Genomic DNA, 25,978 nt, shown 5'->3' with positions numbered 1-25,978 from the left:
GCCCGCGTGCAGACAGACCCCCGGGAGGAACGACCCCCAGACCAATCCATTGGGGGGGGGGTTGGGGAGCCCCTGCCCCGCTCCGGTTTGGGGTTCTCTACTGACCCCGCTGTCCAAGAGGGATCCTGGGGGTTCCCCTCCGGGTCCAGGCTCAGAAGGCGGACCCCCTCACCCCCGCCTGCGTCCGGGCCATGGCAGTCCCCGCGCGCTCCCCGCCCTGGAGCCCGCCGCCTCCACCCCCGCAGCGCTCCCAGCCCTCTCCCCGGCACGCGGCCTCGGCCCGGCCTTACCGAGTCCGGGGACGGAGCGCGGCGGGGGCTGCGGCGGCGGCGGCGGCGGCGGCAGCAGCGGCGAAGTGAGCGAGCAGCGACCCGGCGCCGGGAGCTGGGGGACCGCGGGCACGGCTACTGCCTCCGCCGCCGGCCGCCGCCGATTGGCTGCGCCGGGGGAGGGCGGAGCCTCCGGGCGCCCGGCGGGCCGGGGGCGGGGCCTGGCCGTGGTGTCCCGAGGAGGGAGCGCGCCAGGTGGGAAAACTGAGGCTCTCCCAGGCGCTCACCACTAGGTTTCACCAGCCCGGAGCCTAGAGCAAGATTCCCCACGCTACGAGCCTCAGCTGCCTCCTCTGAAAAGTGGGCCAACTCATCAAAGCGCTGAGCACGAGCCCAGCTCCTGCTCGCCCTGTAGAGGCATTGCCCAGTGTAATCCTCATGGCAGCCCTATAAATAGCCGACATCAACCCGGGGAGGGGAGGGGGGAGTCACTACGGTGTCCACGATCACACAACTAAGAAGATGGATCCCGCCGAAGCCGGTTTGGCTCAGTGGATAGAGCATCAGCCTGCGGACTGAAGGGTCCCAGGTTCGATGCCGGTCAAGGGCATGTACCTTGGTTGCGGGCACATCCACGGTGGGGGTGTGTGCAGGAGGCAGCTGATCGATGTTTCTCATCGATGTTTCTAACTCAATATCCCACCCTTCCTCTCTGTAAAAAAATAAATAAAATGTATTTTTAAAGAAGAAGAAGAAGAAGAAGAAGAAGAAGAAGAAGAAGAAGAAGAAGAAGAAGAATCCAACCGACCTTGGTCCCAGGGCTGACTCCAGGGCCCACGCCCGAAATGGGACTTTATCCACCCCCCCACCCCACCGCCCCAGGGACGGCTGATACGACGTGGCTCGAGGGGCCTTCCTCAGCTTACAGGATTAGAAACACTTTTCTTGAGAGGCTTTGGTGAGATTTCATAAAGGAATTAAACAGCCTGGTGCATGCCAGGAAAGGAGTGGCAGAAGATGGTGACAGAGAGGCCCAGACTCCTGCGCCTGCTCCGGAGAGGGGCTGCGAGGGGGAACCGCGCTTCCCGGGGCCAGCCCCCTCCCCTCCCCTCCCGGCCCGAGCTGGTGGTGTGCAAACAGCTGGCGCCCCATAAGTGCACCTGTGCATGAACAAAGCCTCGGCTCTCCTAAAGGTCAGTCTCTCCCTGTGGTGTGGAAAGTCCACGCTGCCCCTGTCTCTCTGTCGGAATTATTGGGCGGTTACCGCACAAGGATTTGGGGGAGAAAATGAAAGTCCCCATCCGCTCCCGCCGCCACGGCCACAGCTGACGGCTGGTGCACGCGGTCCGGCTGTTCTCAGCCACGTCATAGGACCCGGGCTGCTTGCAAAACTTGTGTTTTCACTCGGCTTCTGTCGTGGACAGAGTTCCTGTCGAGGCTGCGAGATGCCCACGCTTTTCATAGTGCTTATCCCACCGCGTGGACTGAGCCCCTCCCCCTTCTCACCAGGGCGGGTAGAAATACAGCTGCCTTGGCCCGGATGTGGTAGTGGTTTCTCTCTCTAAATCCCGATTAGTGAAGCAGCCAGGTCAAGGGCAGGCACATGAGACGTTCTGGTGACAGCCCTCTAGAAAAGCTATAGGAACCCCAGGATCTCACAGCACAGGCTGTCTTACCCCTTTTAAAAATCTTTGCCAAAACCAAAGGTGGCGGTAGAGATCCCTCCTTGTTTTAAATTGCATTTCTTTGCAGTTAAAAGTTGGCCCCGACCCTCGCACTCTCCCCTCCTCTCCCCCTCCCCCCAGGTTTTGCGGCTCAAGGGAAGGCAGGTGATCCGGGCCAGAGCACACCTGCCACCCGCGGCTGCACCGCAGCTGCCCCTCCGGGGCCACCTGCCTGCCTCCTCCTGCACTTAGGTCTTCCAGGTTTGTGCCTCAGGAGCTGGACTGCCACCCTCATTTCCAATGCCCTTCCTTCCTCTCCCTGGAAACCCGCTGCCTGCAGGTCCCGTCCCAAGGTCATGTTCTCCCTCGCTCCAAGCTCGTCAGGCGCCCCGCTGGGATTGGCCGGGCGCCCGGTCTGTTCCCAGGGCTCTTCCGCCTTAACTGCGCCCCTCCCTCCCTGAGCGCCGCCTCCATGCCACCTGCAGGCCTAGCGGTGGGTCAGAGCTCAGCCGCACCCACAGGGCGCCTCTCACCTGTGCCCCAGTGGCCCAGCTTGGGGCGGCAGGCGGCAATTCCAGCCGCGCCCAGGAGGCACCATTGCAGGCCCAGGAACTGGGCCCCAGGGGAGCTGTGAGCCAGGTCCCATCCTGAGTTCCCTCTCCCCACACCAAAATGTCCCAGCCAGCCTCAGAAACGAAGGAAGACTCTTAAATTTCTTTTTCTCTCCAATTCTTCCCCAGTGTGAAACAAACATACTTGAGCAGCTGCTTATTGTGGCTATAAAGAAACCTTAAACGTGTTCTAATGCATATATTAATATTTTTATTATCACTAAGAGATTCCCCCCCCCCTTTACTCTAAAAATATCTTTGCAAGGAAAAATTTAAACATTAAAAATTAATGAGAATAGCATATTTGTATATAGGTAAATCCTATATAACCAAAACTCAGGTTCAACAGCTACAAAGCTAGGGCCAAGGTGTTTGTCTGTGCCCCTGCCCCTCCCTCCCCCTCCAAGGTCTTTAAAGCAAACCTAGAAATCCTGCCATTTTTGCCCACAAGCTCTTGAGTACAAATCTCTAAAAGATAAGGGTTCTTTGTTAAAAACATGACCGCCATACCATTGTCCAACCTAAAGAGGGGGAACGAAATAACATAAAACTGGTAAAGCCCTCTGCGCCTGCCAGGAGCCCAGCTGAGCCCTCGCTCCCTGGCCAGACTCTTCCTTGCTGGCAGCTCCCAGCAGGTTCTGGTCCAAAAGTGTGTGAGACTTTTGGGAGCTCAGCTGCCATTTCCCATAGGAAACGGTTTTGTAATCTCGGCGTTCTGCGCTTCCAGCTCCTCTCCAAGCGCTTGGAGCCCCCCCGAACTTGAACCTTGAACCCCTGCAGGTGGCTGTGCCACGTCAGGGTGGTGATACTGTTTGCTGAGACTATTTGCTTGGCCTGCACCCCCGGGTCTGGTGAGGACAAAATGAGGTAATACAGATGCGGCCCAGAGGCAGCCAGCGGAAGGGGCTGTGAAAGGAACTCACAGCCACAACGACAATGTGTTCTTCATTGAATAGGCTCGCCCTCTGACCCAGTAACCCGACCCCTGGGTACACACACCAGAGAGCTGTGTTCACGAAAAGACTGGTACAGGGATGTTTACAAAAGATTCATTCAAGTTGACAAAAATCCAGAGAACAACCCCATGTCCACCAACAGGAGAATGGGTGGATAAATGGTGGCTGCTCCATACAGCGTAATAACCTTAAGCAGCAAGACACATAACATCGATGGAGCTTGCAGACCTAAAAAAAAAAAAAAAAAAAAAGGCAGTTAAAAAAATAATAAAATAAAATAAAATAAAATAAAATAAAATAAAATAAAGGCAGCTACCAAGCACACAGAAGATACACACAGTTTGTGTCTGGCAAGGTAAGTGATGCACCTTAATGAGAGAGAAGCATCGATCAGCTGCCTCCTGCACACCTCCTACTGGGGATGTGCCCGCAACCAAGGTACATGCCCTTGACGGGGATCAAACCTGGGACCTTTCAGTCTGCAGGCTGACACTCTATCCACTGAGCCAAACCAGTTAGGGGTAGGCCTCCATTTTTTTAAATTAAAAATGATTGAGCTGAGCCGGGACTGGTTTGGCTCAGTGGTAGAGCGTCGGTCTGTGGACTGAAGGGTCCCGGGTTCGATTCCGGTCAAGGGCATGTACCTTGGTTGCGGGCACATCCCCAGTGGGGGGTGTGCAAGAGGCAGCTGGTTGATGTTTCTCTCTCATCGACGTTTCTAACTCTCTGTCCCTCTCAATTCCTCTTTGCGTAAAATCAATAAAATATATTATAAAAAAAAAAAAAAAAAAAAAAAAAGATTGAGCTGAAACCGGTTTGGCTCAATGGATAGAGCGTCGGCTTGGAAACTGAAGGGTCCCGGGTTCGGTTCCGGTCAAGGGCATGTACCTTGGTTGCGGGCACATCCCCAGTAGGGGGTGTGCAAGAGCCAGCTGATCGATGACTCTCTCTCATCGATGTTTCTAGCTCTCTATCTCTCTCCCTTCCTCTCTGTACAAAATCAATAAAATATATTTAAAAAATAAAAATGATTGAGCCCTGACCGGTGTGGCTCGGTTGAGCGTTGGTTCATGCACCAAAGGGTCGCTGGTTTGATTCCCAGTCGGGGCACATGCTCAGGTGCCAGAAACCCATCATTGTCTCACAAATAGAAAGATGTGGAAGGCCAGTCAACTTTGAAGGTCTGAAAGGACAGAGCCAACCACTCCCTATCTAATTGAGAAAATGGCAACTGAGTCAACTTCCCCACCAAATAATGTAAATCCTTACTGATAAAAGAATCTGCCTGTTATTGGGATTACTTCAGGGCAATGGGTGGATCCCACACCTGAATAAAAGGGATGGCAAGGCCCAAAGGCCACCAATGTTCCCAAATGAACACTTTTCTAGTCTCTTTTCACTTGTGTGCGGCCTTCTCCAGAACCCAAACCCTGAACCCAAACCCTGAACCATGCGGGTCATGAACGGGGTTCCCACACTCAGGTTGTGTGCTTGATCCCCAGTGGAGGGCATGCAGTAGCCAACCTATCAAGTTCTCCTCTCTCTCTCTCCCTCTCTCTCTCTCTCTCTCTCTCTCTCTCTCTCTCTCTCTCTCTCTCTAAAATCAACAAAAACACATTCTAAAAAATAACTGGGAGGTGAGTGGACATTGACTGTTAGTGGGAAGGGTGAGGCCATGACATGAGAAGGTGATGAAGCTGGGACACTGGGATTACCTGGGGAGACGGTAGAGTTGGGAGGAGGGGAGAGGCAGGGAGTGTCCCAAGCCTGGGAGGTGGCAATGCCTTGGGCAAGAGTGAGAGAAGAAGCCTGTGCACCCCATCTCCTCTCTCTCCTCCTCTCTGCTCTTCTGATCCAGGGCAAGGATCCCACCTGGTTCCCTCTGCACTTAGAAGTACCCAGCACCCTGATGGGCCGTCTTTAAGAGACGACGGTGGGCAGATGCCTGCCTTCCTGGGGAGACCTCCCAGCACAGCAGCAAGATCAGCGCCTGGGGGTGTGCATGCCTGCCGCCCGCCACCTGCCCGCTCTGCCTCTGGCTGGCTGCATGGACGCCTTGAACCCAACCTTGGCCCATTTCCTACGTAAATAAATGAGGATTCAGCTGGCCATTGGAGCCCACAGACTTTCCATCCTAGAACCATGGCCCAGTTTGTCTGTAACGCAGTGGGGAAGGCCCTGGTGCTGGTAGACACCATGGTGACTTGAAGCCTCGACTGGCCATGTTTTGGCACTTACCACGGTTGAGCTGGTTCCTCCAATCCTACTGAGATCCCTACAGCTCTTTGGAGCTTGGAAAAACTAATCAATGGTGCTCACACCGATGCCTTCAGACAGGTAAAGACGCTCTGTGAAAGGTCTGGCGGCCACGCAAGGGTGGTTTTATTGGATGCAATGTTTGAAGAGCAGTCTTTAACACCTGATTCTATTTGCTTTATTATTTGAATAAAAAATATGTCCCCAGAAATGAGGTTGTTGATCTAAGAGATTAATGGCCAAACATTCACCACCATTTTTTTATTTGGAGAAGCAGTAATCCTAGTTGCTTGGTGATGTGAACTGTAGAGCCAGATGGCCTGGGTTCAAATCCTGACCTTGCTACTTACCAGCTGAGTGATCTTAACCTATTGGTGCCTCAGTTTCCTCACCTGTAAAATGGGACAGTGATATAAGCTGTCTTGGGGAGTCTTTTTTTAAAAAAATATATATTTTATTGATTTTGTACAGAGAAGAAGGGAGAGAGATACAGAGTTAGAAACATCGATGAGAGAGAGTCATCGATCAGCCGCCTCCTGCTCACCCCCCACTGGGGATGTGCCCGCAACCAAGGTACGTGCCCTTGTCCGGAATTGAACCTGGGACCCTTCAGTCCCCAAGCCGACGCTCTATCCACTGAGCCAAACCGGTTTCGGCTGCCTTGGGGAGTCTTAAGGAAAGTTGTATGAGTAGCCGAGAGAAAGTACTCAGAATACCCCTAGTGCACAGAAGCTGAGATAATTTTTTCTCTATGAAGTCCATTTTTAAAAGCATTTGTCTGTAAACAGTGAAATTCAATGAAAGAAAAACTTATTTCCTTGTTTATAACACCTGCCAGCCAGAGTGCATTCCTGGAACAGATTCCTCCCTGGGAACCGGGACTGCAGAGACCCACAGAATCCAGCCAGGAGCAAACAGTTCGACGTGTCAGATAAATGTGGAACCCCTTTCAGAGAGCAAAGGAGAGGGAAGAGAAAGATAGAAACATCAATGATGACACTCATTGATCGGCTGCCTCATGCACGCCCCACACTGGGGATGGAGCCAGCAACCGGGCATGTGCCCGACCAGGAATCAAACTGTGGTCTACTGCTTCACAAGTTGATGCTCAACCACTGAGCCACACAGGCTGGGCCCTTTAAGGCTTTTTGTAAAGGCCAGAGTACTTCAAAGGTCAGCGTTGTGTCCTCTTCAGATCCCAAACCTCTGAGGCCCCACTAGTGCAATCCGCCTGAGCTTCTTGGTGTGGCCACAGCAACGTGCTGGGCCTAGAGCTGGCAGCATCTTTTTTAAAATATATTTTTTATTGATTTTTTTACAGAGAGGAAGGGAAAGGGATAGAGAGCCAGAAACATCGATGAGAGAGAAGCATCGATCAGCTGCCTCTGGGGATGTGCCCACAGCCAATGTACATGCCCTTGACCGGAATTGAACCTGGGACCTTTCAGTCCGCAGACCGATGCTCTATCCATTGAGCCAAACCAGTTTCGGCAAGCTGGCAGCATCTTAGTGGGCATGTCTTGACGCCGGTGTCATGACTGGCCTATGGCCAGGGCCTCGCTAACCTGGACACAGGTTATCAGAGGTGGAAAAGGGAGACATTCCTTTTATTTTTAAAATATATATTTTATTGATTTTTTTACAGAGAGGAAGAGAGAGGATAGAGAGTTAGAAACATCGATGAGAAAGAATCATCAATCAACTGCCTCTTGCACACCCTCCACTGGGAATGTGTCCGCAACCAAGGTACATGCCCTTGACTGGAATTGAACCTGGGACCCTTCAGTCCACTGGCCAAAGCTCTATCCACTGAGCCAAACTGGTTTGGCCATATTTTTTTAATTTAAAAAAAATACATTTTATTAATTTTTTACAGAGAGGAAGGGAGAGGGGTAGAGAGTTAGAAACATTGATGAGAGAGAAACATTGATCAGCTGCCTCCTGCACCCTCCCCACTGGGCACGTGCCTGCAACCAAGGTACATGCCCTTGACTGGAATTGAACCTGGGACCCTTCAGTCCACAGGCCAATGCTCTGTCCACATGCCCTTAACTGGAATCGAACCTGGTTCCGCGCCTCCTGGGCACCTGTTCTTGCTGTCTCCGCCGAGTGCCCGCCCTCCCGCTCGCCTCCTGTCTGTGTGCCTGGCTGTGGGCTCAGTGCCAGGAAGGGAGACAGGGTAGACCAGGACCCTTTCCCAATCGTGGAGGCACCTGATTCTGGCTCAGCCGCAGCCCTGCCCAGCTGTGAGGCCCAGCGCAGATAAACTCTCCTCTATTGCAAAACGGGTAACAGTCAGATGGTGCCAGACCCCCTGGGGCTCTGCCCGCAGTCCGACGCTCTATCCACTGAGCCAAACCGGCTTGGGCGGGGAGACATTCTCGTAGCTCGTTGTCGCAGATGCCTGAGTATCCATCCACGTGAGAATGCTGACAGGAGGCTTCTGTGCCAAGACGCACATTCTTCTGCTTTGGAGGGAGAAGGAGCCAGGCAGCTGATACGGAGTCAATAGTTTATAAATTTGGGGGTAGGGGTGGGGTGGGCGTGCAGTCACTGAGCCTTTGAAAACCTGGAGACAGCTTCCAACGCTTTCCCCAGAAATAACGGGGGAGATAACGCAGCCTCCGGCCTCCCAAAGCCCATTCATGGACTCCGGACCTAAGGGAAATTCTTCGAAATTTGGAAATAAGGCAAAAGGATGTCGGAACGTACTTCCCCGGGCCCGGGTCCAGCAGGCCTGCCCGAGGACCGGCTCCTTCTCCAGGAAACGTGTGGGGCTGGGCCCCACGCTGGGTGAGGTTGCATGGTAACGGGTAGACTTTGTCCAAGAGCAGCACAAAGGATTCCTATTGTTCCCGGGCAGGGCACATGCCTGGGCTGGGAGTTCAATCCCCAGGAAGGCGTGTGCAGGAGGCAGCCGACCAAGGGTTTTCATCATTGATGTTTCTGTCTCTCTCCCTCTCCCTTCCTCTCTGAAATCAATAAAAATAAATTTAAAAATAAAAATATGGGGGGTGGGACGCACCAAAACCGGTTTGGCTCAGTGGATAGAGCGTCGGTCTGGGGACTGAAAGGTCCCAGGTTCAATTCCAGTCAAGGGCATGTACCTTGGTTGCGGGCACATCCCCGGTAGGGGGTGTGCAGGAGGCAGCTGGTCGACGTTTCTCTCTCATCGATGTTTCTAGCTCTCTATCCCTCTCCCTTCCTCTCTGTAAAAAAATCAATAGAATATATTTTTTAAAATATGGGGTGGGGCAATGGTAAGATATGTACACATATAATACCTTAATTAAAAAATAAAAATAAATAAATAAAGTATTCACCGGAGTTATGGTTTATTGCCCTGTTTAAGGAAAAAAATTCAGATTTTGTCTACCTTTCTGTGTTGGGGGGAAAAACCTACTGTGTTTCTTCCCTACTGTGTGTTTCTCTCCCAAGAGTCTCTTTTGTGTCTAACACAGAAAACACTTCATTTCTGCCACCGCCGCTCACCGCGTGGAGGTTTCTCCTACACCAACAAGCAATTCAGCTCGATCCTGACACTATCTCCCCCAAGACAGTGTCAGTTCCCACAAGGCGAGGGCTGAGTCCCTCAACACTGCCCCCAGCACCCCCCCTGCGAGGCCTGTGGGGACCCTAGTACGACCCGCACACCCAGGAATCTGGCCTTGTCTCCAAGGCAGGCTCACAAGACCCAGGACCTGCACCCAGAGGACCACCCGGTGGTGCTTGTCACCTGGATGACCTCTGTGCCTCTTCCACGCAAGCTCTCCCCCCACTTCCGGCTTCTGGGCACCTGTCCGCTCGCCTCCTGTCTGTGTGCCTGGCTGTGGGCTCAGTGCCAGGAAGGGAGACAGGGTAGACCAGGAACCTTTCCCAATCGTGGAGGCACCTGACTTCTGGCTCAGCCGCAGCCCTGCCCAGCTGTGAGGCCCAGCGCAGATTAACTTTTCTCTATTGCAAAACGGGTAACAGTCAGATGGTGCCAGACCCGCCTGGGGCTCTGCCCGCAGCTCTCCTCCCTTAAAAAAAAAATTATGCTAGGATATGACTCATGTACACCGTGAACTCCATCCTTCCAAAGTGTACCCTTCTGTGGTTTTTAGTGTACACACCCGATTGTGCAACCATCACCACAGTCTGACCCCAGAACAGTTCCCCTAAACATGCTCCCTTCACAGAAACCCCGACCCGCCCCCGTTAGCAGTCACTCCCCACACGCCTCCCCTGGCGACCACCCATCCGCTGCCTGTTTCTCTGGTCTCCCTGTGGGAACAGTTCCTATGGATGGGACCACACAGTGTGTGTGCCTGAGCCTGGATCTTCCACCGAGCACCGGGATTTCCCGGCCCATCCAAGGTGTAGCCTGTGTCAGAGCTTCCTTCCTCTTTGTGGCTGGATAATAATACCCATTGTGTGCGCGGACACGTCTGTCTGGCCATCTCCCTCGCCAGCCCCATCCACCTGCGGGGGAGTGGGAGGGGGGGGTGGGGGTGGCGCTCCCACACTGACCTTGACCCCATGGCTGCCCCTCCCCACGACCCCCTGGAAACGCTTACTTAGCCTCCAAGTCCAGCTCAGACGACCAGCAGCTCCCAGAAGCCCTCAAACCCTCTGACCCCCCTTCCTAGGAGCCCTCCTCCGGGGCACCGCCTTCTCCACGGTCCCGGGCCTGCCTCCCCGCTCCGGATCCGGAACTGGGGCGGAGGCGCTGTCGGAGGACCCGGGCTCTGCCCCTCGCCAGGCCTTTGTGCAAAGCTGCCGGGGGAGCTGGCTGGGCGCTCACGGGCCGCGGAGGAGCGGATCGCTTCCTGGCGGCCACTCGCTTTGGACTCGAGGAGAGGAGCCGGGGAACTCGGGGACGGGTGCGGGGAGAGGAAGTGGCCGGGCCCGCGGCGGAGGCGGGCCGGGGTGGGCAGACCGGAGGGTTTGGGCAGCTGCCAGAGCGGCTGCAGTTTAAAAAAAAAAAAGAAAGAAAGAAAAAGAAAAAAAGAAAAAGCCCCGTTGCCCTGCTCGCTGGCATTGGCGTTTCTCCTGCAGGAAGCTCGGGAGCGATGCAGACGCTCAGCCCCACCCCTGCCCGCTGGGTGCCCGCCTGGGGCCGGAGGGGTGATGCCCAGGGCGCGACCCGGGTCCCGGCTCCGAGCGCAGGCGCGGTGCTGCAGCCGGGGTAGCGGGAGGCGCCCTTCTCTCCCTCCCCTCCCCTCCGCTCCCCGCCAGCTTCCTCCGCTCCGCCCCCCCTCCCCCAGTCCGGCTCCTCGGGGCGCCCACCCTCAGCCCTTGCGCGCCCCCAGCGCCCAGCGCCCCTCCTTTGCGCACGAGGCGGAGCCGGGGTGGGAGGGGGAGCAGCCCCCGCCCCCGCGGGCAGCCCGAGCCTTCGGCGGGAGGTAGGGGGCGCCCGGGGAGATCGCTTCGGGTCAAGGTCGTCCGGGCCGTTCGCAAGGCCGAGTCAGACTGCGGGAGGGACCGGCGCGCCAAAGGGACCTGGACCCTGGCGGACGCCGGGCCGCTGGTGGGGAGGACCGGGGAGGGCGGGGGGGGGGGGGCGGGGAGGTGCCCGCCCTGCGCCCTCCACGCCGGAGCCAGGACTCCCTCCCCGGCCGGGAGCCCTCGGCCCGCCCCGCTGCCCAGCCACGGACCGCCTGGCCGCCAGCGCCCCCAGAGGCCGGTGCAGGGGCCGGTGCAGGGCTGGCCTCCGGAGCGGGCTGCTAGGCCCCCTTTGGAAGTTCTAAACGGACGCGATTAAGGTGCCGTCACTGTGGAAAAGAGCAAACACGGCCCCTAAAGCAAAAAGGGTTTACATGTTGCCTGAAGCCTCACCGCCTGATACCCCTGGGCTGCATCTCCTGTGCGTCCTTTGTGCCACCCTCGGTGCCGGCACACTCCCACTTCCTGCGCTTTTACACAGTGGAAGCCATGTACACAGCGATTTTAGTTAGGGGTGGCTCTGCTATAGGAACCCACAGGCGGTGTGTGTCCTTCTGGAACTCGTCCCCTGACTCCCCAACGGTACGATTTGGAAATCACTTGCTCTAGAGTCTAGAAGACCAGCTCCTCAGCAGCTCCAGGAGGTGCTGGTGGAATCACCGCGGCAGGCGTTCTCTGGGTCCTTGTTAGTGGCTGATTCGGGTTTCTCCAGGCAGCCATTCCTCCGCAATGTGCTTTCCAGCACGCTGTGCGCGGCCTCTCCGAGGGTGGCCAAGTACAGGAATGACCAGGAGATGCCACCCTCTGAGGCCCGTTTCTAGAGGGAGTGAACAGGTACACTGCAGGTGGTTATCTTTTTAAAAAAATGTATTTTATTGATTTTTTTACAGAGAGGAAGGGAGAGGGAGAGAGAGTTAGAAACATGGATGAGAGAGAAACATCAATCAGCTGCCTCCTGCATACCCCCCACTGGAGATGGGCCCACAACCAAGGTGCATGATGCCCTGGACCGGAATCGAACCTGGAACCCTTGAGTCCGGTTAGGGCTGCAGATGGTCATCTTGGTTTGGAGTAGGGAATGTGTTCAAATATCAAACCAGTCTAAAAAGTATCCAGGGCAGTGGGCAAGGAGGTGCCAGATTGGTGGTGGTGGTCTTATATCCGACGGGAGCAAAGCAGACGGAGTCTTACTTTGCTAGTTCATCCTTGCTTGACGCCTGTGTTGGTGGCTGGAGCTGTTTCACGCCTGGGGCACGTTAAAAAAAGAATCTAAGGAAAAGTTTTACTCTCACCCCTGTCCCCACTAACACACAGGTAACCACTCTTACTAGTTTCTTGGGTTGTCTTTCCAGAATTTCCTTCTGAACATACAAGCAAAAATGAGAATGTATGTATATTTCCTTCTCTCTCTCTCTCTCTCTCTCTCTCTCTCTATTATTATTATTATTTTATATTTCCTTCTTATTCATGTAAAAGTGTTGTAAGTGGCGGGATCAGCACCAGGTGTCTGACAGGTGGGGTCGGATGGAGCCTGGGTTCAGCAACCTCGATTCTTAGGGTTCTGGCTGGAAAAGAATTCAGAGCCAAAGGAACATTTATTTGGTATATCATGGAGGTAGAAGAAGTAATTCCTAAAAGAAATGGGCTTAGGAAACACGTTCTAGAGGCAAAGGAAGGACTTGGGAGTGAGGAAGCTAATGGTATCAGGGAGGGAAAGGGGGGGAGAGGGGGAGAAAGGGCGGGCAGGGGTGCTCTTGGGAGGGAGAGAGCACTGGGTCCTCTGCCCTGAGGGTTTTAAGGGTGGAGATTCTTGCTCTAATTCAGTGGGTCAGCAACTGGTGCTCTAGTTGGTGTGGCTCAGTGGATAGAGCGTCGGCCTGTGGACTGAAGGGTCCCGGGTTGGATTCCAGTTAAGGGCATATATCTGGTTGCAGGCTCCTCATGGGCCCAGGAGCCAGGGCTCCTGCAGGAAGCAAACAATCAATGCGTTTCTCTCACATCGACATTTCCCTCTCTCTAAAAATCAATGGAGAAGTACCTTCAGGTGAGGATTTAAAAACAAACAACAACTCAGGCATAGATGTTATCTCTAGGGAGGAAAGGTCATGACCAGCGATGTGTTCTGGGAGGAAAATCACCAGGGGTCAGGTCCCTCCCCACCATTGATGGTCTATTGCTTGGCACCTGGGACTGGTGACCTGTACCTGTCTGCTCATGTCTAAGTGCCCACCACAGAAGGAAGCTGCTCTAGCCCCTGCCCTGTTTGCTTTTTAAAATTTTTGCTTATATATGTTGGTGCTATTTTGCTTTAAGGCACCAAATTTGTGATTTTATTGATTTTTTTGAGAGAGTGAGAGATTTATGTGATATAGAAACATGTATGGGTTGCCTCCTGCAGACCAGGGATCAAACCAGCTTTCGCCTCGCAGTCCCCGCGGGGGGGTGGGGGGCAATCTCCAGGGCAGGGGGGCCGGCTGTCTGGGAATCTGCTTGGCGCTGGAAGGGACGCTAGGCACTGGCTGGGCCTGGCACAGCCACAGCTGGACGCCCCACATCGTCACCGCCGCCTCTTTCCCGGGGCACACTCCAGAGGCTGCACCTACAGAAAAAACTCTCCCCCATTTTGGAGGCTGCAAGTCTGAGATGGAGGTGTTGGCAGGGCCATGCTCCCCCCGAGGGCACTGGGGAGGGGTCATTGCCCCTCTCCTGACTCCGGAGGTTCCTTGGCTGCGGCTGCACCGCTCCGATCGATCTCCATGTGGCGTTCTCCCTGTGTGCCTGTCGGCGTCCCCATTTCCAGTTCGGAAGGACACCAGCCATGTCGCATTAGGGGCCCTCTTTCTCCAGTGTGACCTCATCTTAATTAACAACATCTGCAAAGACCCTCTCTCCAAATATGGCCACATTCTGGTGCTGGGCCTACGGCTTCCACACAGTCATTTCCGGGGGCACAGTTCAGCCCTAACGACCAGAGCAGCTGTTCTTCCAGCCCAGCCGTCCTGTGGGCCCCGCCCTTCCCCGTGTCAGCCCTGCTGACAAGCAGACATGTGCTCTGGGGGGTGGGTTGGGAATCGGTGTCCCCGTGAGCAGCCCGAGGCCTTAGACTTGCTGCCTGGCCTCTGACCCCCTCCCTGGGCACAGGACATGCCCACGGGGCTGCCATCAGAGAGGCCACCACACCTGCCCCCTCTTCTGAAAATGCAAAGTGAGAGGCAGACGCGCTCCAGCTCTGTGACGCCCACCTGGGACGTGGGCACCCAGCAGGTGTGGAGGGACCGGGCGTGCCCCAAGGCGGAGCTCCGCAGGACTGCAGCCTGGACGCCGCCCGGACCCCTCCCTCGCTGGGGTCTGACGGGGAGCTGGCCCAGCCATCAGGTTCTACCCGGGGCTCAGAATCTCATCAGGCGCTCCCCCAAGCAAAAGTCCCAGCCCACATTTACTGTTGCCACCAAGAGCGATTTTATTAAGTCCGTCTCTGTGGCCATCTCCTCTGTGGGGACCGCCCGAGGGACAGCTCCCAGGACATCCTGGCTCTTTCCCGCCTCTGCAGTGCCGGGAACTTCACGCCTTTCGCATTCTGAGTGGCCTCACTGTCACCTGACCCTCCCTCGGGGTCCCCTCCTGGTTATTCTCTGCCACAGCCTGTGATGCTCAGGAACCTGCCTGCGGGCTGTCCATTCATTGAAGAGTCCATGGCACAGGCCTGGGGTCCTGGCGAGACGGGGAGCCTCACAGGGCGTGTGTGTGTGTGTGTGTGGGGGGGGAGGGGGCGGGGGGACTGCCCTCAGGAGGAAGGCCAGGACAGGGTTCCCCACGCTGGGCACATCTATGTGACACGTGCTTCAAACACGTCTGTGTGGGAATTCACTCCTGGTGCGTGGGGAGATGGAGGCGCCGAAAGGTCCCGTTTTGTGGTGCAGCCAGCACGGTCAGGCCATGTGTGTGTGTGTGTGTGTGTGTGTGTGTGTGTGTGTAGGTGGGGGTGGAGATCTGGGTTTGGACACAAACACAGTCTCTCCCAGCTGCCCGAGGGCACCTCCCTCTTTGTACTTTCTGTCTTCTGATTCTCTGGCATCCGGCCTTGCTGAGGTGGAGGGTGAAGGGATGGCCCAGCCCACGAGCTAATTTCTGTGGCCAGTAAGCAGCTGCTGAGAGCCCCATTTAAGTGCAGACCAACCCTCTAGCGCAGAGGTCCTCAAACTTTTTAAAGTGGGGGCCAGATCACGGTCCCTCAGAGAGCTGGAGGGCCGGACTATATGAACTACTAATTCCTACTGTAACACCTCGGCTGCGCTCACTGCCCAAAAAGCCTGGCGGGTCGGATCAGACTCCTCCGCATGTGGCCCGCGGGCCGTAGTTTGAAGACCCCTGCTCTAGCCCTAAACCCGACCACCTCCCGTGCCACACCCTCAGACACTGTCCCCTGCCCTCAGCACCCAGGCAGGGCACCCCACAACCAGGGACACCCCTTATGCCCCGGGGCCCCTGAAATCATCCCTAAATGCCACGCCTAAACCTGCTCACCCTGCCTCACCGGCTCCTTCCCGTGGAAGACACAGCCCAGGCCGCTGCCCACAGGCCCCGGCCTCCCTCTGCCCGAGTGCCCTGCCCCCGTGGGAACTGCGAGTGACAGACCGTCATTTCATGGCAGCGGTCTGCTGACCTGCAGGCCTCAGGCACCTGAACGGTAAGAAAACTATAGGACGGCATGTGTGGAGGCGCCACCGTGAATGCCCTGGGGAGGCATCGCCAAGGTGCAGGCTGATGCCCAAGGCGGGGCCCCAGGGAGCAATAGTGCTTTTGCCCCGTTTGGCTGAGGAGGAAGCCAGAGCTCAGAGGTGGCCCTGCCTATCAGAGCCGGGCCTCCGGACCAGGCCACCGGTCCTGGGAGGGTGGAGGGGTTGGGGAGAGGATTCTGCACGCCCGGCAGAGCGAGCCTGGTGAGCTCCATTGCCGCTGCACCACCATAGGAGCATTATAGCTGGGGAGGGGTCCGCGGGCTGTGAGAGGCGCGGATGCAGAGCGGTTAGTCTTCTGGGCTCACTGACTAGCCCCACTGCCCAGGATGTCCTCTGAGCCTCCTGGGACCTTGGGGTGCAATTCAGGCACTCAGGGGGGGGGGGTGAGGGTGGGGAGATGGGTGGGGAGGGGGGTGATGGTTGTGGGGGTGGTGGTGGTGGTGGTTTCAGACCTCAGCGGCTCCGTTCCTGCAGTGAGCTCAGCCAGGCCTGGCAGCCGGGTATGCGCACAGGCTGGCAGGCATGGGCAGGAGGGACGGCAGAGGCAGCCAGACCTCCAGGTTCAGCCTCAGGCCGGCCTTCAGATCTCCTCATTTTGGAGATTTGGCAAGTCTTCTCAAGGATAACAGTCCTTCTCAGATGAAGCATCCACGTTAATGTCAAGGTTTAGGTTGACAGTTATTAGTTTCTGTTTCTATGCATCAGAGCATCCTGGGAGAAATTTTTGTTGTTAATCCTCACCTGAGGGTATTTATTTCCATTGATTATTTTATTTTATTTTTTTAGAGAGTGAGTGGGAGGGAGGGGAGAGACACACAGAGAGAAACATTGATGTGTTGCCTCCTCATGCACCCCGACCAGGGCCGAGGGATTGAGCCTACAACCGAGGTATGTGCCCTTGAACAGAATCAAAACCATGACCCTTCAGTCCCTGGGTGGACACTCTAACCACTGCAAAGTCAGCTAGGGCAAGGAGAATTTTCTGGAAGGCAAAAGATGTCAGTGAGCGTTGCCCTAGCTGGTTTGGCTCAATGGATAGAGCGTCAGCCTGTGGACTCAAAGGTCCCAGTTCGATTCTGGTCAAGGGCACATGCCTGAGTTGCAGGCTCTGTCCCCAGTAGGAGGTGTGCAGGAGGTAGCCAATCAATGATTCTCTCTCATCACTGTTGTTTTTCTCTCTCCTTCTCCCTTCCTCTCTGAAATCAATAAAAAAAGTATACATATCTAAAAAAGAAAAGAGATGTCAGTGCACTGTTAACAATTAGCAGCCACCACGATGATGACAATGATGGCAACATGCACCCTCCCGCCACCGGGGCAAGAAAAAGTGGGCACATTAGTCCCCACTTCACAGATAAGGAAACTGAGGCACGTGGCATGAGCCTCCTCGGGGTCACAGAGAGAGTAAAGAGGGAGGTATGGGCTCAGCCCACCTCAGCTGAGGGGGCCCCAGCAGTCTGCAGCCTGGGTGTGAAGGCGCAGGGGTGTGAAGGCACAGGGTGTGAAGGTGCAGGGGTGTGAAGGTGCAGGGGTGTGAAGGTGCAGGGGTGTGAAGGTGCAGGGTGTGTGAAGGTGCAGGGGTGTGAAGGTGCAGGGTGTGAAGGCGCAGGGTGTGTGAAGGTGCAGGGGTGTGAAGGTGCAGGGTGTGTGAAGGTGCAGGGTGTGAAGGTGCAGGGTGTGAAGGCGCAGGGTGTGAAGGTGCAGGGTGTGAAGGTGCAGGGGGGAGGTGCTCGGGGATCTGCCTGGGACAGGCTGTACTGTCAGCACTTCCAGAGCCACATCTTCCTGTGGTTTCGGAGACACCAGTGACCCCATCTCTCCCACAAACCACTGAGCTGTCAGCCTCGGTGATATCACTGGGCAGGCTCCCTGACCCCTACTCCGGGCCCCCCCAGAGTCTGCACTGTGTGGGAAAAGCCACTCCAGCCCTTCCTGGGACTTGGGTGGTCCCTGGCAGTGTGGAATTAGGGGTTCGGAGGGAGGCATTCATTCGGAGCTGGGGCCCAGACTCCCACCTGGCAGCACTGGTGGGTGCTCCACCTTCTGAGGTCCCGCCCACCACCCTCTCAGCCCAGCGCAAACAGCATGGCCGCCGCCCCCTGCTGTCCACAGACGGTACTGCTGGGGAGGGAGCGTCCCCAAGGCCTGGGCCACATCTCCCAGGGTGACTGGTACCTGAAGAGGGTGCTGGAGAGAGAGAAGCAGGAGAGGAGAGAGGCCTCCTGGGAAGTGCTGTCTTCCTGTCCTGATCCCCCCTCACAGAGGGATCTGGCCAAGAAAGGATTTCCTCTGGTTTGTGCCATTGAAGCCCCAACTACTGTCTGGGAGGAAGCACAGGGCCTGGGCGTCTGAGAGCCCCCTCTCCCCACAGTCCTCCGCTCCATTTCCTGGGCCACTCCGGTTCAGGGTTCAAGACCCGTCCCTCTTTCCTGTTGGCTGCCTGCCTGTCCGCCCAACCCCAGGCGGCTGCTTTCAGGACCAAGTTCACGCCTCGCCTGGCCCTGCTGTCTCTGCTGCTCCTCAGCACTGGCCCTCAAGCCCCGCCCCACGCGGCAGTCCATCCTCCTTCCTCCACCCTCCCTCCTCCCATGATTCCGAGACGGAATCTGCTCATGTTTCTGTCCGTCTCTGCAGAAGTGGGATGGAGGTTGTGTCTCTTGGTGTCAAGCTCCGGGGTCCCAGTGGCGCCTCCCGAAGGGTCCCCGGGCCTGCGCCTGCGGTGGGGGGTGGAGGGCGGGCAAGCACGCCAGCCCATCTCTTACGCAGCTCCAGGCTGCCGGGGAGGCCCTGCCAGGGATTCTCCCCAAGTCCCGGCCTCTGACTCAGGAACGCTGTGCTCAGACCTGGCGCGCAAGCCAGACCGTAACAGGCATCGAACTCTGGCATCGGACACAGAAACAGACTTCTGGAAAACGGGTTTATTTTTATGTTTCTGTAAATGCCGGCTCCACGATCAGCACAGACACGGAGCAATCTCAATGGAGTTTATCCGGAGGATGGTCTGTGCGTTCACAATAACTGGGAGAGAGAGAACTCAGTTACAGCCTGACCACAACCCTGACCTTGTTCACCAGCCACCAGAGACCCGCCGTCCGACACCCCCCCGTCCCATGAGGCAGGGATTCCCGCTGTGACCCAGGGCTGTACACGACACGCATGTCTGAGACAGGACAGCTCAGCCTGCAGGGTCCCCGCCGGGGAGCCTGTGACACGCAGGGAGGTCCCCGCCTGTGTCTCAGCCCCCCTCCTTGTCAGACCCACAGGGGTGTCGCCCAGAGCAGGCGGGACCGCAGGGCGCCAGCTCCGCTTTCTGTCACTTACTTCTCTTCTTCCTGTAGTTTTTCCTTTTCTTAAACTTCATGTTGATCTTGGGCCATGTCTCCGTCTTCTCAATGACGGTGGCTTCTACGCGAACAAGATCCCTCCTGGAAATAGACGACAGACCTTCCCGATGAGCTGGCCACGCCGCCGATGCTTTATGTACGGCTTTCCAACATGAGGTTTGCTTTCCTTTTTTGCTGATCGTAAAAGTGATATGTGACCCCTGCAGACGTTTAGGAAGCTTCAAAGAAGCGTAACAAATACGGGGCAGGCTGTCCACAGGTCTTACAGGCCGTGTGGGAACGAGTCAGTAACAGCCCAGTGCCCTGGCCTGGGTGTCCTGCCCCGGGGGCCCTTCGCGCCCGCCATCATGAAGGACAAGCCTCTGGGTTTGGCGACGGTTCGAGTGATGGACGCCCCTGCCCCCTGCCTCACCGCCCGGCCCGGGCAGGGCCCCTCCGGAGAGCACGTTACCCCAAGAGCGGCTTGCCCAGCAACGTGAAGTCGTCAGCGCCGACCAGCAGGACCTGCGGCGTGAAACAGGGCGCTCGTTACCGTGAGTGACAAACGTGGCGAGAACAGGGAGGCCCGGAAGCACTGGGACGCGGGAAAGGTATGAGCTGAGGGCGGGGTCTGCTATCGCACTGTCGCTTCAAACAAACTGTGAACAGCAGGGGACTAGGACGCAGGTCGGAGAAAACTGGTTATCTGATGTGTCAGCCTCCTGTGACAATGATGGTGTTTTAATGGAAACAACAAAACCTTAGCGAAGTCTAACACACAGGGAAACCCACACACGTCAAACCACGTGTCTCTGAGGCGGTCGCGGGACTGCGAAGGCGTGAAGGCTCCGCTCGGGTGTATCTGTCGCCACCACCTTCTTGGGTAGGGAAACCGGAACCTTACCTTCTCCAGCCGAATCCTCTCTCCACATGCGAGGTCCAGCTCGTTTTCGATGAGGATCAGGTCCTCGGCGGTGACCTTCCACTGGTGGCTGGCGAAGTGCACCACGGCGAAGAGCCGGCCGTACTGGCCCCTGGCGATCCGCTCGTTCACCTTCCGCACGACCTCTGCGGGGAGGAGGCCGCGGTGTCAGCATCAGCACCTCACAGGCCCCCCCCCCCCCCCCCCCCCCCCCGCTCTCCTGCAGCGGTGTGGAGGGAGGGGAGGGGGGGCGCCGGTGGGGTGGTCGCAGGGCGGTGACAGCTGGTGGCCGAGCCTCGCGCTCCCCGCCGCAGGCACAGGCGCCCGGGCACGGGGTCCCCCCTACCCCAGCAGCACTGGCCGCGTGGCATGCAGGGCGCACGGCCCTGACAGAGGAAGCTCCCACGCTGCCCAGGTGCCCTGCCTCTGCCGTTCTCTGGCCTGAGCGCACAGTGTGCTGCCTCGGGTCTCACACCCTGTTTGGCTCCCAGTGGTTCTCAGTAAAGAGCCGGGGCCAGGAAGGGTGCAGACCCTGAGAGGGAGAGCAGGCCTTTCTGTGAACACAGGAAACCCGGAACGCTGCCCTGCACGCCTCCTGCACGGCTGCCTGCTTCCCGCTTCTGTGGTCACTGCCTCTGCTCAGGTCCCCACCCTCTGTCCTCTGACCGTTTACTGCCTGAGCAGCGTCTGCGGAGACCCGACCCGCGGGCCCCGCCTCGGCAGGTGCAGGAGCGGAACCCGCACAGCTCCTGCCTGAGACAGTCCCGCCGGAGGCTGAACGAGGCCCAGGGCCGGGACCCAGACTGCGCCTTATTTTTCTCTATGTCTTCAAAACAGTGTTTGAACTGTTTTTCCCCGAAAAACAGTGTTTCCCCGAAAATAAGACATTCTCCGAAAATAAGACCTACTTACAGATTTCCTTCTGAGTGAAATATAAGGCATCCCCCCGAAAATAAGCCCCCCCCCCCCCCCAGGCTAAACATGAGAGATTTGGTCCACTGATTCTGAAAGAAATGGAGTTACAAGAAATTCACCAGGAAATTCAGGAATTGGATTGTTATGATGATGTTCCAGAAGATGATGACATAATTGTCATTGAATAAATGAGTAAATTCTTGATACTGTAGGATTCAGTTTGTCTGGTTTGTGTTGACAACTACCGTACTACCGTACCATATACAGGTCATAAATTTCCTTTATTTTCATTTAACAATAAATGTGTACCGTATTCTTCTTCATGGAAAAATAAGACATCCCCTGAGAATAAGACCTAGCGCATCTTTGGGAGCAAAAATTAATATTAAGACACTGTCTTATTTTCGGGGAAACAGGGTAGATGATTCCAGCCCTGGTTGGATCGAGCATCAGTCTGTGGATCGAGCATCAGTCTGTGGACTGAAGGGTCCCGGGTTTGAGTCCGGTTAAGGGCACATGCCCTGGTTGCGGGCTTGATCCCCAGTGCGGGGCGTGCAGAAGGCAGCCGATCAATGGTTCTCTCTCATCGCTGACATTTCTCTCTCTCCCTCCCTCGTCCTTCCTCTCTGAAATCAATAAAAACACACAGAAAAAACCCAACTAGATGGTTCCATGCATCGAGGTGGACCTCCCGCTTTCTGGGGAAACTGAGGACCTCACACTCCCCCTGGCCGGGTGGCTGCGGTCACAGGCGCTCCAGGCTGCATGCCCCTGACACCCTGGCGGCTTCTCCCACAGCCAGGCCGGGCCGGCGGCCACTGGCTGTCACGCAGCTTCTCTTCCGTGTGATGAGAAACCTGTCCAAACCCACGTTTCTCCCAACCGCAGGAAGACAGATGGACGGAGGCCTTCCCTCCCGAACGCCACCGCTTCGGACACGGCCGGTGCGCAGGGGTCTCTGCTGAGTGAGCGGCCACTGAAGCAGAGGCTCCCTGTGCTGGTCTGGAGCACGGAGAGCCGACACCCTGGCTCCGTGGCCAGGTGGCCGCCTGTGTGGGGGGTGCTGCCTGCCTCCGCCCCTTCCTTACCTGCGTGGTGTCTGGTCTCCTCCGCGGGGTCTGGCAGGACGACTTCAGGCCACGGGGGTGAACTCAGGGTTGTCTTAGGAACGTACCTGTAAAAAGCATTTTATGCACACGTCACTCGTGTGAAAAGGCAGTTCAAAATCATAAGACATGGCCGTGTGCAACTGCCGGGAGGGACAGGGTCTAGCACGTCACCCGGTCACGTGTGCAACCCCCCCTTCCCCTCCCCGTCCCGCTCTGCTGGACTGCTAGCCGGCGCCTTATAAGCAGGGTGTACGCTGCTGTACGTCCGTTATGGGTGTATCCCCACCCTGGACCAGTGTTGGACACATACTCGTGGAGTGATGAATGAAACCTGTTCTGCTCAGTCAAACGAAGCCCTGGCTCAGCCTCAAACCACAGCACCAAGTGCCAGCGGGTTCAGATCCTGTTCTGTGCCCAGTCCGGAGCCTCCAAGACGGCCTTGCTGACCCTCCCACTGTGGAGACTGGTGCGGCAGCGGCAGCGATGGGTGAATGCTCCACTGTACACCAGGCACTGCCCTCTCTTTATTTTTTTAAGTTTAATTTAATTTATTTTATTTTTTGTCCACTCTCTTTAAATGTAGAGTTTACTTAATCTCATCAAACTCCACTGAGCTACACACTCACAATCCACTTTGGGGACCAGGAGGCACAGCTCCAATGGCGGCTTCCATCGGCCCTGGCTGCAGAGTCCCGGGTGCAGCCTGGGGCTTCGCACACGTGCCCGCCCCCGGTCCTGCTCTTGTCTGTGTACACCCACCAGCCGCGGGGACTTGGCCAAATCTACCTTCTGTAGCTGACAGTGCAGCTTCCTCCCTCAGGGTGGCACTGAACACGGAATCTGCCGTTTCAAACGCCACAGGCTCCTCCGAGCGGTTCTGCCCCCACAGGCCCAGGTGCAACCTCCCCGGTTAGAAACCTCCCATCGGGAGCGACAACGTCCCCTTGGTAACCAGAGCGCTGGGAGGTCAGGACACCTTATTCTTTGCACTCTTGACATTCTGTCTATATTTATTTATGTCTGAGAAAAATACTATCAAAACGGTCAGAAAACAGAAATATTCCTAAAAACCCAAATGCCGGAAGTTTTGCATCAGAAAGATGGTGAAAGGAAGAGTCACCAAACCCACGTCGACCTTACCCCTCTGGACGCGAGGTGCTCTGCGACTGGAGCCTCCGGGAGGCGGACCACAGGGAGGCTGGGGACAGAGAAACAGGGGCAGTGACTCCGTGAAATGCAAGCCTCCCCTGGAGACACGCAACGCACAGCTGTCGCTGGTATCGCTTTAAATCGATCACTACTTGTCTACAGAAAACCGAGGCCGACAAAGCTCAGAGCACATCACGTGCAGTCACTGGCTGTTATCATAGCATCGCGATGCATTCATCACACCACCTCAGGGGCCCACAACCGCACCGCCCACCCAGTAACCCACTCCTTGACCCCCAAGTGCCCGGTAGTTCAGACCCTGCTCTGCCCAAGTGCGGGGGCCTCCAAGAAGGCCCTGTTGGGCCGGCCTCCGGGTATTCCCATCCCATTGTCCCCCGACATGGAGCTGGTTTTCGTGACCATGGCATGTGACTGAGGTGATGGAACAGCTGAGCTCACCGCCAAGGCAGTGCCAGTATTTTGCTGAGAATCTGCAGGAGCTTCCATTTCTTTCTTTTTTTAAAAAAATATTTTATTGATTTTTTACAGAGAGGAAGACAGAGGGATAGAGAGTTAGAAACATCAATGAGAGAGAATCATTGACCAGCTGCTTCTTGCACACCCCCTACTGGGGATGTGCCCTCAACCAAGGTACATGCCCTTGACCGGAATCGAACCCGGGACCTTTCAGTGCGCAGGCTGATGCTCTATCCATTGAGCCAAACCGGTTTTGGCAGGAGCTTCCATTTCATTAGAGAAAAGGCAAAAGCCCTCAGGAGGGCCCTCAGGGCGGTGGCAGTGTCACCCCATCCCTCCAATGCGCTTCCCCTTGTTCCCGGGCACCTGCCTCCATGGCCTCCTCGTTCTCGCCGGACCACGCCAGGCACACACCCGCCTCGAAGCCTGTGTGTTGACTGCTCTTTCCCTCAAACCCCTTCCCACCGCAGGGACCTACAAGGCTGATTCCCTCATTTCTTCTGGGTCTCCACCGAAATGCCACCTCAGTGGAGGACTTCCCCAACCATCCTATTCAAAACGGTTATTCTTCTCCACAAGACTTATCAGCTCGTAACACACTATGTCATTTGCTCATTTAAAAAGCCTGTGTGCACACCCCCTCTCCACCAGAATGCTAGCTAGCCCCCTTATAAGCAAGGGCCATCGTCTATTTATTATGGGTGTATCCCCACCCTGGGCCAGTGTTTGACATGGAACAGGCACTCAATGAATGACCAATGAAATCTGCTCTGCTCAGTCATCAAATGAAGCCCCTGGCCTGGCTGCTTTCTCCCACATTTACGTAATCTTCCTTACTTTCCTACTTAAGTCCAAATGCATAAAATAAATTGCAAAACTGTTATTCTCCAGAGTATTTGAGATCTTGCTGCCCGGCAATTGTCGTTTTGACTCAAATCTTACATAATTCTACATAATAAAACCCCAAAATGCAAATCAACTGAATAGAGGCACAACCAGTCCCTATTACATGCACTGACCACCAGGGGGCAGGTGCTCAGCACCAGAGTTGCCCCCTCTAGTGGTCAGTGTACTCTCATAGAGGGAGCGCAGCTCAGCCAGAAGTCAGGCTCACAGCAGGCAGGTGGTAAGGAGAGAGGGGTCCTGGACTGCAAGAGGGTGTCGGCTGGGCTGAGGGACCCCCTGTCCCCGAAGGCAAGAATCTCATGCTCTGTGCCTCTAGTAAACTTATAATGAAAATTGTCTACAGGTTTGGACATTTATATGGACACACCAAAGATAAGTCGACCTTCAAAAGATGATTAAGCCGAAACAGGTCTGGCTCAGTGGTAGAGCGTCGGTCTGCGGACTGAAAGGTCCCGGGTTGGATTCCGGTCAAGGGCATGTACCTGAGTTGCGGGCACATCCCCGGTAGGGGGTGTGCAAGAGGCAGCTGGTCGATGTTTTCTCTCTCATCGACGTTTCTCTATATCTCTCCCTTCCTCTCTGTAAAAAATCAATAAAATATATTTTAAAAAAGATGATTAAGAATCATTTTAAATAAGAAACAAAACAACATAACCATGACACTATTATGGCACCTAAAAAAGGCGAAATTCTTTAAAACTGTCATATGTACATTTAGGTCATTTTAAAAACATACATAAACATTCCTGCATGCAAACACACACTCCAACCATTTTCAGGCTGAATATAACCTTTTTGGAGCCTCATAACCCAGTGACTAAAATATAGCTACGTTTTTGCTGAATGGGTTAAGGTTAGGCAAGGGCATTCATCACCATTTTCCCAGATGAGGTCGATGATGCTCAGAGAGCGGCTCAAAGCGGGTCCTGGCAAAGCAAGGTTTTGTAGCGGGACCGCTCGGTCTGTATGACTGCTCTCCCACCTTCCTGCTGAGTGACCTTGGGCAAGTTACCTAACCTCTCTGTGCTCCCCTCTCACAAAGGGCCTATACACAAGTGGAAGAGCTATCCTCAATGGTTAAGCTACTAACTAAGGAACCAGGATCTGAACCTCGGTTTCCCCCAGTCCAAAGCCGGTGTTAAAAAAAAAAAAAAAAAAAAAAAAAAAAGGCGATCAGCACCGAAGGCATCAGGTCGGACACACACATACACACATGGCGGGGTGGCGGAAAGCACCGCTTGCCCCACTTCCTCCC

General features: G+C 55.7%; 2 protein-coding genes across 4 annotated transcripts in view; both read right to left on the bottom strand.

Moving 5' to 3' along the window:
* The window catches only part of CPT1A (carnitine palmitoyltransferase 1A), a 388,913-nt gene that overhangs the window by 37,548 nt on the left and 325,387 nt on the right, over nucleotides 1-25,978 (bottom strand). The window contains exon 1 of one of the 2 annotated variants that reach the window (XM_084894563.1): nucleotides 291-425. The exons of the other annotated variant lie outside the window; for it this stretch is intronic. The gene's annotated coding sequence lies outside the window, so the exon portion shown is untranslated. Of the gene's footprint in view, nucleotides 1-290; nucleotides 426-25,978 lie in introns of those variants that run through there. 2 annotated transcript variants of the gene reach the window in all.
* MRPL21 (mitochondrial ribosomal protein L21) overlaps nucleotides 18,826-25,978 on the bottom strand; it is a 7,318-nt gene continuing 165 nt past the window's right edge. Inside the window, exons 2-8 of one of the 2 annotated variants that reach the window (XM_084894590.1) lie at nucleotides 23,800-23,853; nucleotides 23,332-23,389; nucleotides 22,171-22,256; nucleotides 20,150-20,313; nucleotides 19,718-19,770; nucleotides 19,244-19,347; nucleotides 18,826-18,940 (exon numbers count right to left, since the gene is read on the bottom strand). In XM_084894590.1, the coding sequence (XP_084750716.1) occupies nucleotides 18,876-18,940; nucleotides 19,244-19,347; nucleotides 19,718-19,770; nucleotides 20,150-20,313; nucleotides 22,171-22,256; nucleotides 23,332-23,389; nucleotides 23,800-23,853 (584 nt within the window). In that variant the 3' untranslated portion in view covers nucleotides 18,826-18,875. The remainder of the gene's footprint in view (nucleotides 18,941-19,243; nucleotides 19,348-19,717; nucleotides 19,771-20,149; nucleotides 20,314-22,170; nucleotides 22,257-23,331; nucleotides 23,390-23,799; nucleotides 23,854-25,978) is intronic. The other variant, XM_084894589.1, reaches the window with a different exon arrangement.

This window comes from Pipistrellus hanaki (assembly GCF_964339955.1).
Source record: "Pipistrellus hanaki genome assembly, chromosome: 9".
Classification (NCBI taxonomy): Eukaryota; Metazoa; Chordata; class Mammalia; order Chiroptera; family Vespertilionidae; genus Pipistrellus; species Pipistrellus hanaki.
Note: the sequence above shows the minus strand (reverse complement) of the source record. Positions and strands in the feature narration are given on the sequence as shown.